The 15767-nt window shown below is 42.7% G+C and overlaps 1 protein-coding gene across 2 annotated transcripts in view; it reads left to right on the top strand.

Annotated features, from left to right (window-relative positions):
* Positions 1-1955: 1955 nt before the first annotated feature.
* DCT (dopachrome tautomerase) overlaps positions 1956-15767 on the top strand; it is a 35486-nt gene continuing 21674 nt past the window's right edge. For both annotated transcript variants that reach the window (XM_081815098.1, XM_081815099.1), the window contains exons 1-5: positions 1956-2373; positions 10536-10835; positions 12911-13011; positions 13151-13317; positions 14658-14837. In XM_081815098.1, the coding sequence (XP_081671224.1) occupies positions 1989-2373; positions 10536-10835; positions 12911-13011; positions 13151-13317; positions 14658-14837 (1133 nt within the window). In that variant the 5' untranslated portion in view covers positions 1956-1988. The remainder of the gene's footprint in view (positions 2374-10535; positions 10836-12910; positions 13012-13150; positions 13318-14657; positions 14838-15767) is intronic.

Genomic DNA, 15767 nt, shown 5'->3' with positions numbered 1-15767 from the left:
AAAATTTGGGGGGTTGAACAGTGGCCTCTGAGAAGTTATGTCCATACCCTAGAACCTGTGAAGGTGACTTCATTTGATAAGAGGGTCTTTACAGATGTAATTGACTAAAGAATGTCAAGATGAGACCATTCTGGATTATCCAGGTGGGCTCTACATCTGATGACAAGTGTCCTAATAGGAGATGCATAGGGGAGAGACAGAGATAGAAGAGGAGAGGTCATGTCACTACGGCAGAGGTTAGAATGATGCTGCTTCAACCCAGGGAAACAGCAATGGTGGCAGCCACTGGAAGCTGGAGGAGTCAAGAAGGATTCTCCTCTAGAGCCTTCGGGGGGAGTGCAGTCCTATCAACACATTGATTTTGCACTTCTGCCCTCAGAATTATGAGAGGAAAAAATTTCCGTTATTTTAAGCCCCTCAGTTTATGGTGATTCAGGAAAGGAATACACATTGAACCTTTCAGCTGACTCTATTCCAACATTTCCTTTGGAACCCTGCTTTGTTCTAACCCTGTGCTTCTCAACCGTGACTGCACATTAACACGGCTTAGAGAACTTGTAACAAATCCTGGCCTGGCCACAGCCTCAGAGATGTTGCTTCTGTGGGCTTGGGTCTTGGCTGGCATCGGAGTAAACCAGAGATGAGAATTGCCATTTATGAGTCACAACAACTTAAAATCTCGGGGATGACACAGATGTGCAGAGGGGAGGAACATCTGTATAAACATTTTTTTAACCTTAGGAATTTTCTTTGGAACATCCTGTCTTTATGCTCAAATATCTTCTTGGAAACCGTCGGAAGCCGGGGCACGTCGGCTGTCTACACAGACTCTAACGGACCTAAGTCAGTCCTGTTTCCACCACGAAGGGGTAAAACGATGCTCTAACAGTCGCCATCACTGCCTGTCAGGACGCTCCCCTCGCTGCTCCCAGAAGCACCGGGGGGAAGCATTCTGTTCTAGACCGAAGCCTAACAACGTTCAACTTGAACATGAATCAAAAGATGTCACTTGCAAGGCCTTGCTCCCAATTGTCTCACTGCCTTCCTTACAATCAGACAATTATAATTTGGAATTTCTGGTGGCATGCTACTTTGGGTAATTAAAAAAAAAAACCTACTGCCTCGATGTACTGAATAGGAGAACAGTACATTCTCATTTAGAGGGAAAGGGGCCCTTAATTGCGGGACAAAGCAATTCCTTGTATGTCAGCCCTAAATAAATGTTTCTTTATTTCTGAAGCTGTGTGACCTCCTGCAGTGGTCTTTCTAGCATGTCAGGGAGCAGTCAGAAGTGGATTGTGGTTAGCAATGCACGCTTGTCTGTAAAAGCCTTTTAACAACAACGAGGAGCTCACTGCATCTATTGACTCCCGGGGAAGTCTGAGGTCACAAGCTTGGCTGGGGCACATGAGCCCAGATAATGAAGATGGTTTTGCCCTTTGGAAACAAAGCCAGCAACTGTATGTACTTCATTATGCGCTTTGGGTCATGTGCTAACAATGAGGGTCTCTCTAATCCTAATCCCCCTAATGATGGCTTCTCCCAGCCCTTACCCAAACCCCACAAGGCCCCGTGGTTTGGCAAGCCAGACCGAATAAAGGCAGCACGGTGTTTGGCTTTTGAACTGAGTTCAAGGCAATTAAAGTTATGGGCTAAGGAGGAAAGGAGGGGTTTAGAAATACCGGTATAATAAGTAGTATGACTGCAGTAACCGTAAATTAACTCAATTAGACAAAGCCTGATTTAACGGGGGAAAGATGGTGAGAAGCGCTACCCTCATTAAATCTGGCTGTTAGAGGCGCTTCTAATGGCCTTAAATTTGTTTTAGTTGTTTGAATCACATAAAATAGTCTGTGCGTGTGCATGTACACACGTGCACTCACGTGGGTTCTGCGATTTTTGCAGGTATTTTTTTAAAGAGGAGAGGAATAGAGCGCAAAACAAAACGATATCAACTCCCCCACCCCCCAAAACCAAAAATCAACTAAATGAGCGCTCAAGCGCTCGAGAGTGGAAGACGAGAAAGGCAGGGTAGAATCAGGGAGTGGAAAGCAAGAGGGAGTTCTGCTGATAAAGCCATGAGCCCTCTCGGGTGGGGGCTTGTGCTCAGTTGCCTGGGCTGTGGGATGCTGCCTGGAGCCCGTGCACAGTTTCCCCGGGTCTGCATGACGGTGGACAGCCTGATGACCAAGGAGTGCTGCCCGTCGCTGGGTCCGGAGCCCGACAACATCTGTGGCTCCCAGGAGGGCCGGGGCCAGTGCATGGAGGTGCAAGCTGACACCAGGCCCTGGAGCGGTCCTTACGTGCTACGGAACCGGGATGACAGAGAAGGTTGGCCGAGGAAGTTCTTCCACCGGACCTGCCGATGCACAGGTGAGGGAGGCCGGCAGACCCGGCCATGCCCTGATCCGGGTAGGGAGGCCCCAGTTGGGAAAGGAGCCCCTTCTCAGGAGGAGATGAGACTCTTAAAACTGTTAGACTGGGCTTTAAGTGGCCAACCAAGTTTGTTTTTCACAGGCAGCGAACTGAGTCGGGCTGATGTCTTGGTTCTATTTTTCACACCCTCTGTTACATCTAGTTATGGAAACCAAATGGATATTACATGGGCCAAGCCTGGTTATGTGAACTCATGCCAACATGCCATTGGCTTGTTTGTTGGAAGGGGGAAGCTAACGAGCTCCAGAGTCAGCTTTGAAGCTCAGAGCAAGTCCTTTCAAGATGGATTCGGTGGCCTCCGCTTCTGAAATGGGTCTGCACTTGTAGAAGAGGGGGATGGGTAGCCTTGGCATCTAGAAGACAGGCATCCAAGGCAGGTGTTTCCACGGTCCTAGCCTCAGCGTTTCTCGTGTTTGGAACGGGTCTCAGGCAGAGTACATCTTGTTAGCTAAGGTTGTGTCTGGGTTGCCACTTTGCCACAGTCGGAGGGCTGTGGTGGGACAGAGCTTCTGCGAGCTGGGGAGGGAGAATCCCAAGATAACAATGGCTTTTTCTGCTCTTGCCTGGGTTGGCTGTGGGCATTCCGCCATTTGCTCGGTGTCCCTCTTTCAGACCTTGGTCTCTCTTATGACTTCTTCGAAATCTCTGTGCATTTCTTATGCCTCCAGCTCTTCTGAGCCTTCTCAAATCCTCTTCAGTAGCGCCTGCCTGTGTTCAGCAGCCATGCACAGCGGTGATAAACACTCAAAGGCTGGCAGAGCATTTGATGCACAGAAAGTGCATGTGGCAACATTAGCAAAGCCCTTGGCCACTGTTCTACACCACCCAGCTGCATACCAAGTTTTCCTTCTTAAATTATTATTTTTTGCTTACATTCTCATAGGATGCCGGCACATAGGGAATCCAGATAATGGGGCTGTGTAGGGATATAAAAAGGTAAACTAAGGAAATGTACAAAGGACTGCGATGTTGATGTAGGAATGGTGTTAGTTTTTTTAACAGGCAAAAAATTCTGGCTGTATAATCGTTTTGTGGTCATAATACTAATTCTGCAATTCCAAGGAGCTCAGTTTTGCATTGGGTATTCATTGTGACGAAAGTTTTAAACAGCATATTGAACATATACTATCCATTTTTTTCTGAGCTAATTGAACATTGTCTTCTATAGACATTATCTCATGGATTCTCCTGGCTTTTGTCTGAGAAGCAGCAGGTTTCATATTACCTGTGTGATTAAAATCACACTACATAGTAACTTCTTTGTCTATGACTCAAAAGTTCTTCTAGAACACTTATTTCCAGGCCAAATCAACGATAGAGTGCTACCGCTTACAACGGCGGAGCTTCTCCATTTATGGAATCCTGGGGCAGAAGATGTTAAGAAATCAGATATAACTCTTACCTCTTCTTATCATCATCTACTTTATATTTTTGACCTGGTAGGTAAGTTTGTTTTGTTTTGTTTTTTAAAGGTGAGGATGGAGAGAATAGAGAATGGCAGAATAGAAAAGGATAATTATAATCTCCCTTTCCAGGAGGTAGACCTATAAATATTCCTCCAGAAGTGACAAGAAGTTAGGGGCACAGTGACCCACTTCCTAACATAAAAAGGGATCCCCTGTTCTGAGGACGATAAACATATACCTAGGAGACAGTGGGTCAGAAGGAGGGTTTGGGCTGTGAGTCTGAACTGTTAAGGACATCACATGTCTGTAGGTCAGCCCAAGGAACAGAGCTTTCTCAGTGTGTATGGTCTCCATTGCCAGCCATTGTCAAGGCCTTGGCTACTCCTGAGACCAACTACCAGCCTATGGCTCTCCTCCCCTCCTCCGTGATTTGATCTGTATAGACTCATTCAGGACCATAGCTCTTTCCATACCAACTCTGGATGGCTCCACTTATGTTGGCTAAATGGTCTTATTCTTTGAGTCTCAGGGCATTAGACCAAGTCCTAGTGGCCGAGCTGGAAACCAACTTAGTATAAACAGTAATCACCATTCTGTAATGTGTCATGTGTCCCAAAGCAAGACATAGGACCTTCATTCAGCTTATTCTCCCCCAAAGGGTGATTTGCTTGCCTTCCAAGGGTAGCTTTTCATGGTTTGGGAAGCAGTCTTCAGAATTTAAACCTGATCCCAAAACCTGAACCCAAAAGCCCTCCTCTCTGTTATCCTCATAATTTTTTTGCAAATAGGACCGCTGGGATTCTTCTAGGTCACCCAAAATTTATTAAGGAAGAGATCTAGTTTAGCTTCTGGAAACCAGACTATTGGTGACCCTGTACTTTGTTAATGCAATGGAAAAGTAAACAGACCATTTATCCATCAATGGACATTTAGATCGTTTCCACGTCTTGGCTATTGGGAATAGTGCTGCAATAAACATGGGAATGCTAATATCTCTATGAGATCCTGATTTCAATTCTTTTGGACAAATATCCAGAAATGCAATTGCGAGATCATATGGTAGTTCTATTTTTAATTTTTGAGGAAGCTCCATACTGTGTTTTTCCATTGTGGCTGCGCCATTTTGCATTTCCACCAACAGTGCATAAGGATTCCAATTTCTCCACATTTTAGCTAAGTGGTATATACATCCAACTGAACACTATTCAGCCTTAAAGAAAGGAAGGAAATCGTGCAGTATGTGACAACATGGATGAACCTAAGGGGCATTATACTCAGGAAATAAGTCAGTTACAGAAAGACAAATAAGACATGATTCTACTTATATGAGGTATCTAAAGTCAAATTCATAGAATCAAAGCATGGAATGCTAGTTACCAGGAGCCAGGGGAGTGAGACATAGAGAGGTAGTAATCAGTACACATAAAGTTTCAAGATGAGAGTAAGCTTAAGAGAGCTGCTGAACAACATTGCACCTAGAGTCAGCAATAATGTATTGTACACTTAAAAATGTGTTAAATGTTCTTACCACAATAAAATAAAATAAAATAAAATAAAATAAAATAAATAAAAAAATACCCCATTGTCTTCATGAGCTTGAAGCTGGTAAAAGATATTAGCCTAACAAAGAGAAATAAAAACAAAGTCTGGAGGGGAAACCCCCTAAATGATGTGCTCAAATCCTCTAGAGAGAACTTCTCTATTCTCTATTATCTCTAGGGATAAATTGGAACCCAAAACCTACCAACCTTAATTGTCAGGAAGAGCTGAATTTCGGGAGACTTAGCATTAGCTCTTCACCTTACACATCTCACTAGCCAACTGGCGTTTCTGAGAACATACCAGTTGCAGCTGTGTTTTTGGACTTTTGGAAAACATGCACACCAAATCGTTTTTGAACAGTTGTCAAAGAACTGCTTGTTTGTACAAGTGACTAAGTGCCTCCGTTTTTCCAATCTCTGAAATGGGGATAATGATGAAACCGCACTTGTAAAATCTTTTGAGCTCTGTAGATGAAAGGCTCTCTGTGAGTATAAAGTATTGTTATTAAAATAATAGAATCTCTAATTAAAAGGAATAGGCTATTTAGAGCTCCTTGTAAATTCACTAATCGGTGGTCTTTAAGCTTATTTAGTCTAATAGCCTTCTGAGGTTGAGCTGATACAGTTCATGTAGGAACGTGCCTGGCTTGGTTGTTCTCACTCTCTTTTCCATTGCTCTCCCAGTCCTAAGTAGGTTTACGACTTTGTCTTTTTAAATTTAATTTTTGCCGAAGGACATACTCAATGGTAGATAGATTGGTATCTCGGGATCCTTTAGTTTTCTTTCTCTCTCCATTTTCCAGTAAGAAAATGCCATCTCTTCTAAGAGGCCCGTCTTGTAGTTTTTGCTGCCGCTATTGGTAGATTAGGGGAATAAATGAACTCAGGTTAAGTTGATGTAGGGAACCACTAAGGAATCTAAATTAGAGAAATAAGCACTTTGTGTGCTGGGCTTCCATGTTGTTACACTTTTCCGTTGTCAGCAGCATTTTCATGAATTCTTTGGACCATGTTTAGAAGCTCTAAACATAAAAGGGGCCCCACTGCAGAGGTTTTGGAGAGATGCTGGAAAAGGGATTTTTTTTACATTTCTGGGCCATAGGTGAGCTCACATGCAGACAAATGCTTTTTTTTTTTATTTATTGGGTTATAATTGAAAAATGATATTATCTTAGTTTCAGATGTACAACACAGGGATCCGACATTTGTATACACTGTGCAGTGAAAGTTCCTACCTAATAATGTTGACTGTATCCCTCGTGTTGTCCATTACACTCCATGACTTATTTATTTTTAACTTGAAGTTTGTACTTCTTAATCCCCTTCCCCCCCATTTGCCTCCTTCCCCGCCCCAATTCTTTCTTCTTACCTTCTACGTTGCTTTTCAGAGGCAAGTATGGTTTTGTAAAAAGAAACATCTTTGCTCAACATAATTGTGAAGCAGCTCTGGTCTTCTGAGTCAGAATTAATCGTATTGTCTTCTGTGGTGCTTGGTTTATTCCTGTTTTCACTTTTCCCCACAGTTTGACTTGTGCCGGTGGTTCATTGCACACACGTCCTCATCCCCTGGATGAAGACATTGTGCCTTATGTCTGTCTGTGTCTTCTAGTACCTAATGCCTTTTATTCCATTATTCATTGATTCATTTATCACCTACCTGACTGACATTTATTTAGCACCAGTGATGCTAGGCCCTTCAGGTACAAAGAGGGGAAAAACGCAGTATGATTTTTTTAAAAGATTTTATTTATTTATTTGACAGGGAGAGACACAGCAAGAGAGGGAACACAAGCAGGGGGAGTGGGAGAGGGAGAAGCAGGTTTCCCGCCGAGCAGGGAGCCCGATGCGGGACTCGATCCCAGGACCCCAGGATCATGATCTGAGCTGAAGGCAGACGCTTAATGACTAAACCACCCAGGTGCCCCCGCAATATGATTTTTAAGGTGTCCACAGTGTCGTGGACGAGGAAGACAGGCAGGAAAACAAATATTTACAATACTGCTTCTATGTGGTATCTAGTAATAATAACAACACTCAATATAGAACTGACTATGTACCAGATACTGTTCTAAGTGCTTAATATGATAACCGGCTTGTTTTCCATGAGAACTCTGTGATGTAGAACTCTTATCCCAATATGACAGATTTGGAAGAGTGAAGTCCAAAGCTACAAAGCATGGAAACTTCTTCCAACATAACAAGTGGGAGCACAGAGAGAGGCATGCTGAGTTTTGACCGCCCTTTAGGCGGTCGGTGTTAATAAATTATCTGTTGAATAAACAAATGAGGGAGATAATTAGCTATTGATCATTTTGTTTCTAGCAACCAAAAACAATTGTGGTAAAGGAAGTGAAGGAATATTAAAACTCATGGCATAAGTTATGAATTACTCAATTTCAACAAAATTCAAAGACAAGTTTTATGTATTTAAATGTAGAATTGTACTGAATCGATTATTATAAAATTGAGGTGTGCTATTCCTTAGCATTTCGAAGGAGAGACTCACTCTCCTATTGCAAAGCTGTGGCTTTATATTCACCTTCAGTCATCTGGCTCTAGGTAAGTAGCTGGAAGTTTGGGCACTTAGTATTCTTTGGATGCATTTTCTCATTCACTCCTCAAAAATATTCTATTCCTGTAAAAGCTGCCAGAGAAGGTGATATGTTTTAATCAAAGGTGTTTTGAAACAGATATACAATTTTAGTAGGTTCCCTGGGGGAAAGTAACTCTGGAGCATTTGTATAGTATCTGGTACTTTGGTAATTGCTCAATAAATATTTATAAATAATTTCTATTTAGTAGCTTCACTCTAGCAATCAATGTAAATTTTAATGTTTAACTGAAACTATTCTAAAACATGTTTCAGTCTTGGGTCTAGTAGAATTTTTTCTGTTTAAGTATTTTTTACTTACGTTCTCATACGATGTTAAAGCATAGAAAACTATAGATAACTGAGCTCTGTGAGGATAGGTAGGATATTTTGAATGTTTTGAGGAGCATAGAACCCAAATAAATTACCTTAAGAAAAATTTTTCCTACTCATGATATTTTTAATGACATTTTCTTTAACCATCAAAAAATCCATTGGGTTAATAGAAAAGGAGGCCTGTGCATTTTTGTTTACATAATACAAACGTTAATCATTTTGTTTCATGCTATTGTAAAATTTTCTTTGCCTGTAGAAATTCAAATGATCCTCTCTCTACTATGGTCATAGTATTTTTTGCTTACCTCTGCTTTGGTATTTACAGTCTATCAAAATTATTTACAGGGCCTGCTTTTCCTTCTAATCCACAAGGATAGGGAGAAAGAGGAAGAAGAAATTTTATGTTTATTGGATTATCTACCACATGCTTTATACTTCTTTGTTTTTAGTTAATTTTCCAAAAAAATTTCAGCTCTATTGAGGTATGACTACAAATAAAAGTGTACGATTTTTAAAGTGCACATCGTGGTGACTTGGCTTTATATTTCTTTTATTCATGCAACAAATATTCATTTTGTATAAGGCCGAGCACAGGCCTTGGCGGTGGGGTAACTGCCTTCCAGTTGTCTGTACCTGAGACAAGTAGATAATTACTGTTGGTGTGCTGTATCCAATGGAGGGGGCATATGAGGTGCCAGGGGAGCTCAGGGCGCTAGCATCTGACCCTGACACGTTGAGTCAAGGATGACCTTGTAGACGACCCATCATGAGGCAGAGAGCAGGAATGGTAACCCAGGCAAAGAGGAATTTAAGGAAATGATGAAGCAAAAGTGCTGTGGATTGAAGTGAGAGCCAGTAAAAAGGTCTGGGAGGAGGAGGACCGGGAGGAGGGGGATGGGGGAAGGGGAGGGGGTTTGGGGAGGAAGGGAGGGGGAGGAGGAAGAGGGGAAGGTGGGGAAAGGGGGAAGGGGAGGGAGGTAGGGGGAGGTGGAAGAGAGCAGAGTTAGTCTCCCATGTTAATGCTTTATGTAACCCCTCTAATCCCCTGGGGGATGAGCATTACCATCCCCTTTTGCTTCAACTTTCTGCTCCAATAATATTTAAATGTTTACTCTGTAACTTATCACCACCTAGGGATTGAGGTGCTGGTCATACCAAAAGCAGTAATCAAGACTAAAAAGGGAAAAGTCCAGGACAAGCTGAAATAATTTCCACTTTAGATGCTAATCAGGCAGATGCTTATTAGTTCATATGACTAGTACTCCTTCCCCGGGTAGATAAAGCAGGGACATTTGTGCCGTGGACGGGGAGCCCTGCAATGATTTGCACTTGGTGATACCGTGGCAGCTAATTCACCTTTATGACCTGCCGGCCTCCATTGATTTTTGTGTTAACGCTGTCTCCTTTGTGAAATAAACCAGCTTTTGTAATGTTAGATTTCACCTAAATTCCTGGAAATCAGCTTATTTATTTTGGTTCCACCTTGAGCTGGGTGTATATCTTCTTCCTTCTCTAAATCAATGAGCCACACTCACTCTGTGTGGGCCCTGTTGTGTGTGCCACAGGATAGCAGGGCTCAGCAGCGTGCCCATCCAAGACAGCGGGCAGCCTTGGGGCTGGGGCTGTGGGGAGGAAAGAGAAACTCGTTCTGCCTCCAGTTCTGGAAGCCTAAAGTCTCAGGTCGAGGTGTCAGCTGGGTTGGATTCTTCTGAGGCCTCTCTCCTGCTTTGTTGGTGGCTGTCTTCTCCCTTGGTCTTCACGTGGTCTTCCCTCTGTAATGACTAGTGGCCAAATCTCCCCCCGCCTTGTAAGGACACCAGTCGTATTGGATTGGGGGCCACCTCATGACCTCATTTTTAAGTTAATTACCTCTCTGAAGACCTGAGCTCCAAACACAGTCATATACTGAGGAACTGGGGGTTAGAACTTCAACATACGAATTTTGAAGGGACACGGTCCACCCATGACAGCTTGTGACCCCTTTCATATTGTTTCTTTGCTGGGAGTATTTCTAAGGAACTCTAGTACTCTGTTCACTTGGAGATGCAAACATTTCAAGAGGAGAGTAAGGGAAGGAAATTGGCTTCCTTTGCCTTTTTGCAAACACTTTCATCTTCTCCTCCTTTTTATCCCAGAGTTCAAATTCAGAAATTTCTTCCAAGCTACATAAACTGACTCCCTCTTCCATCTCCCCCTCCCCTTTTTTTTCTTTTAAAAATAAACCAGGACATTTTGCTGGCTACAACTGTGGAGTCTGCAAGTTTGGCTGGACCGGCCACGACTGCAATCACAGGAAAGCCCCGGTAATTCGGAAAAATATCCATTCCTTGACTGCTCAGGAGAGGGAGCAGTTCCTGGACGCCTTAGACCTCGCAAAGAACACGACACACCCCGACTACGTGATCACCACCCAGCATTGGCTCGGCCTGCTGGGGCCCAACGGGACCCAGCCACAGATTGCCAACTGCAGCATTTATGATTTCTTTGTGTGGCTCCATTATTACTCTGTTAGAGATACATTATTAGGTGGGTTTTTTTCTCAGCAGAGGGTATATCATTATAGTTTGGGGCTGTGGGGGGATGGGTGGGGAAGTAATTTCAGGGCAAGTTAATTAACAAGAGAGCAACCTCAGGAAGGGTTAGGCTTATGAGAGTCAGAGGATTATCAAATGCTGCCTGAAGCTAGGATGGAGCACAGTTTACCAGTACGTTGGCTGACATTTGGGAAAATGTTTTCTCCTGTAGTTGGTGTTTTGCGTTCAAAGTCTAAACTCTCCTCTATGAAGCTATTAATCTTCAAAGGCAAGAGTTGGTGAAGCGGAGGCAAATTCCTTTTGATTCCAGAAGAAAACATGTCTAAATCTGGCCATGGGAGCCCTCTCTGACATTTTTCCTCAAATTAGAGGAATTAACAGAACAGGTGCTAAAGCACATGAAGCTTCTTTGTGCAGAATTAGAGTGTTTGTGTGCAAAGTGCATATCTCATTAAACCCGCATGTGTTAGTCTTTAGACTTTTGGTCATCATTCATGGTGCCTGTGATATGGTGCACCGCTGTGGGGATCCTCAGGTTTTTTCGGAGTTGTATTGTCAAGGAAGAGCATAAGCTGCTCCGGCAATGTAGAGTTCCTCCTGAATTAGCCCTTTGAACCATTACAGTGGATGCCTGGGAAAATGGTGCCCCGCCCTTCTAGATCCTAAAAATTGGGGCCTGCGTAAGACTTGGAATGGGGGCTTGTTTGTTAAGAACTTCATTAATCTAGTAGGACCAGCTACGCCCTCGGATATTTTGCAGTCAGTGAACGCCACAGACGTCAGCTCGCTCCAGGGGGATGTGAATCCATTCCTGGTTCTATTCTGTGTACTCCTGACGCTTTCTTTGGCTGTACCTGTTATCTCCACCTTTGGGGCCCCTTGTTGGGGTTGAATGAAGACATCAAACTCCCTTTGAATAGTCAGATTCTCATTGGAATTGTCTGTCCTTGTGTTTATCACTGGTTCCCCATTGCTTGATTTCACCTCATTTGTTCGTTTGGGGAACATTAAGCTTTGTTCTGAATTAAAACATTTAAAAAGGACTGTGTAGCCATCAGCAAGCGATAGCATGTCTTTCCTCAGTGTGAGTCCTTAAAAATCTTGCCTCTCAGGTAAGCATCTGTCTTTCTTTATCAATAGATAAGGAGGCTCTTCTGGCTATAAACCTTTATAGTTTTCCTGTCATCGCTCAGAGGAATTTTTGCTTTATGAGAGGGTTTTCTCTCAAGAGGGAAAGAGGACTATAGTTTCCGGTCATACCTAGGAATTAAATTTATATTTGTGTCAGTTCAGCTCTCTGAAGTTATTATAGGTACTTTGAAAAAGAACTAAAGCCAGCTAAAGTTTCTACATAACCATCAAAAGCTTTTATGAAAGCGGAAGAAGGATGGAATGGGCAGTAAAGGGGGTCATTAAATTGCCCAAAGCTTTTCACTAAAATTGGCGGTTCCAGTGGCCAGCCAAATTGGTTTGAATGTATTTTTCTCTCTTCTAGTGTTGGCGACCATGCTTGTCAGCTGGTGGTTGTAACTGACTGAGGGCGGAGGCAAAATCCATGAAAGTTCTTTTTGGTGACATAAATGCCTGAATTAGGACTAAGAGCAGTCCAAGTTGCTTTATTATTAATTAATCCTTCCCTTGTAAATGTGTGCATTTGTGAGGACTAGGTTAGAAAATATCTTTTGAAAATATATTTCATTAAGATCTTAATGATCTAGCCCTTTGGCTAACATTATTTCATCTTAATGAAATGTTACTGAAAAATTAAACATGTGACAGGGACTCTCAAAGCTGAAAACGACCTAGATGTGTCTGGATCTCTGTTCACAATCAAACTTTTGAGAGATGGAGAATTTATCCTAGAAATACTGGTTGCTTCTGGAATTTTGTTGTTGCTGTTCTTGCTTTCAGAAAGATAAATGCCAAAACCCTTTTTTTTTTTTTTTTCTTTCTGATTAGAACAGCTTGGACTTACTGGCTCTGCAGACACATCTCATTGGGGTAAGGATTCGCATTAAAAAAAAAGTGCTATTCCATGATCTTTAATATGTTTCCCAATTGCTTTAGGACCAGGGCGCCCGTACAAGGCCATAGACTTCTCACACCAAGGCCCCGCCTTTGTTTCTTGGCACCGATACCATTTGCTGTGGCTGGAAAGGGATCTCCAGGTTGGTCCAAACTATGCCTTTGGTATTTTGAATTTTGCATTTGGTCAAGACCCATACCAGTCTTTGCTTTATGTGCTTTCTTGTTGTATTTGATGTTGATATATTGAGTTACATAACTAGACACACCCTTTGCTTTTAGCAACTCATCGACAATGAGTCCTTTGCTTTGCCCTATTGGAACTTCGCCACCGGGAGGAACGACTGTGACGTATGTACGGACCAGCTGCTTGGGGCTGCAAGACAAGACGACCCAACTCTAATTAGTCAGAACTCAAGATTCTCCAGCTGGGAAATTGTCTGTGATAGGTAATGGTATTTGCGTCCCTGCACTGGAAATCCAGAGACCGTATTTTCCTAAGTCTGGGAGATGGAGAGGCACTTTATATTTCTGTTTCTAACGCAGGCTGGGTTCTTTGTACATGTTTCTGAAAATGATTTTCCTGAGGGAAGTGGGATTTTAAAAAATTCTAAGCCCTCTTATTTAAAAAAAAAAAATAGAGGTCTGGAAATCGCACTTATGAATCGAATGGACTTGGTTATCCTTTCTAGATCAACTGTTTTAAAATTGGAATTCGTTTCTGCATTCAGCCAAACATTTCTTAAGTACCGATCATATTCCAAGCAGTGTAATAGTACTGACAATACAAAGATGAATAAAATAGAGCTTCCCTTTTGGATATCGTTTTATATTTACAAAGGCAGATTGTTTGTAAGCGAGTTACAATACAATGTGAAAAGTATCATGATAGATGTAAGTGTGAAGCCAAGAAAAGAGTCAGGGGAATTCTCTAAGAGGCAGAGGCACACACTACAAGCAGATGGAGGGGTGGGTGGTGAGTGTGTCCTAGGTGGAGGGAACATCATGTATGAAGCTGGGAAAGTCTCTGGAAACAGTTCAGTATAGCTAGACCATCGGGCGATGGTGAGCTGAGAGGGGCAGGGGGTGGGGCGGGGGAGAATGATCTCTGAAGTATTGAGGAACACAGCATAAGCAAATGAGCAGCTTGTAGCCCATGGAGAATCCTGTCCTCAGTGATTACTTTTAAATTTGTTTCTTTTTTTCTAGTACACATCTCAAAAAAAGATTCCCCAAGACGCTCTTCCGCCTTCCTTTATTATTTATACATTTATTAAAGGTTTTATTTATTTATTTGCGAGAGACAGCGAGAGAGAGCATGAGCAGGGGGAGGGGCAAAGGGAGTGGGAGAAACAGGCTCCTGGTTGAGCAGGGGCCCGAGATGGGGGCTCCATCCCAGGATCCTGGGATCATGACATGAGCCAAAGGCAGATGCTCAACTGACTGAGCCACCCAGGTGCCCCTGCCTTCCTTTATTTATCTGTTTCCTCCAAATCTTCCTGTTTTTAACCTAAGGGCTCTAGCTCCCCTGTCCAGTGTCTTTGTCGAGCTTCCTTGAACACACCCCTAGTCTGGGCATGCATGTGTTTGCGGGGGTGTAGGCCAATCTAGCAGGGATTCCCCCCTTCTACACCCTAAGCTTTTCCGATAGTGCTCCCCAACATGTTGGGATGGGTAACTATAATAAGATTTTGTCATGACCAAGATTTTGATTGGTTTGCTTGGCCCAAAGTTATGATACTATCCACAAATTAAAACATTTCATTTTTACTCTCCTTACAACCCTTAGCCTGGATGACTATAACCGCCGGGTCACCCTATGTAATGGGACTTATGAAGGTCTGTTAAGAAGAAATCCAGTGGGATTAAACAGTGAGAAATTGCCAACTTTAAAAGACATACAAGATTGTCTGTCTCTCACGACGTTTGACAGCCCCCCTTTCTTCCAGAACTCTACCTTCAGCTTCAGGTTGGTGCTCTGAGCTCTGTTAGACTGGCATTTTAAAATACTTTAAGATTTTCATGCCTGTGGTTGTAATGAACTGGAAGGAGATCCAGGTGTTGGGAGCCACGTACAAAGCTAAGTAATGCAGAAGGGCTTGACAAGTGAGGATAACAAGGAACCAGTGTTAGGAAAGTCATCATCCACCCACTATAATGAATAGTGTAGTTTTAATATTTTCTAACAGTTATTCAAGACCATCTTTCAGATTTCTAATTATGGCCTATATAGGTACAGTGTTCAGAACTAGGGTACTTCTTTTTTTTTTTTTAAGATTTTATTTATTTATTTGACAGAGAGAGATACAGCAAGAGAGGGAACATAAGCAGGGGGAGTGGGAGAGGGAGAAGCAGGTTTCCCGTGGAGCAGGGAGCCCAATGTGGGGCTGGATCCCAGTACCCTGGGATCATGACCTGAGCTGAAGGCAGATGCTTAACGACTGAGCCACCCAGGTGCCCCACCAGGGTACTTCATTACCTGTGATAGGTAATCATTGGTACTGCACCCAAAACCATGAAATGAACAACTTCATTAAGTATACACCAACAACAAGACAGAAGAAAGATAAATTAAGGAGTCGATCCCATTTACAACTGCACCCAAAACCATAAGATACCTAGGAATAAATCTAACCAAAGAGGCAAAGAATCTGTACTCAGAAAACTATAAAATACTCATGAAAGAAATTGAGGAAGACACAAAGAAATGGAAAAACATTCCATGCTCATGGATAAGAAGAACAAATATTGTGAAGATGTCAGTGCTACCTAGAGCAATCTACACATTTACTGCAATTCCTATCAAAATACCGTCAACTTTTTTCAAAGAAATGGAACAAATCATCCTAAAATTTGTATGGAACCAGAAAAGACCCCGCATAGCCAGAGGAATGTTGAA

The sequence above is a fragment of the Leptonychotes weddellii genome, chromosome 3 (assembly GCF_054177405.1).
Source record: "Leptonychotes weddellii isolate Sample4059 chromosome 3, ASM5417740v2, whole genome shotgun sequence".
NCBI classification, from domain to species: domain Eukaryota; kingdom Metazoa; phylum Chordata; class Mammalia; order Carnivora; family Phocidae; genus Leptonychotes; species Leptonychotes weddellii.
This window is presented reverse-complemented; position numbering and strand designations above follow the sequence as displayed.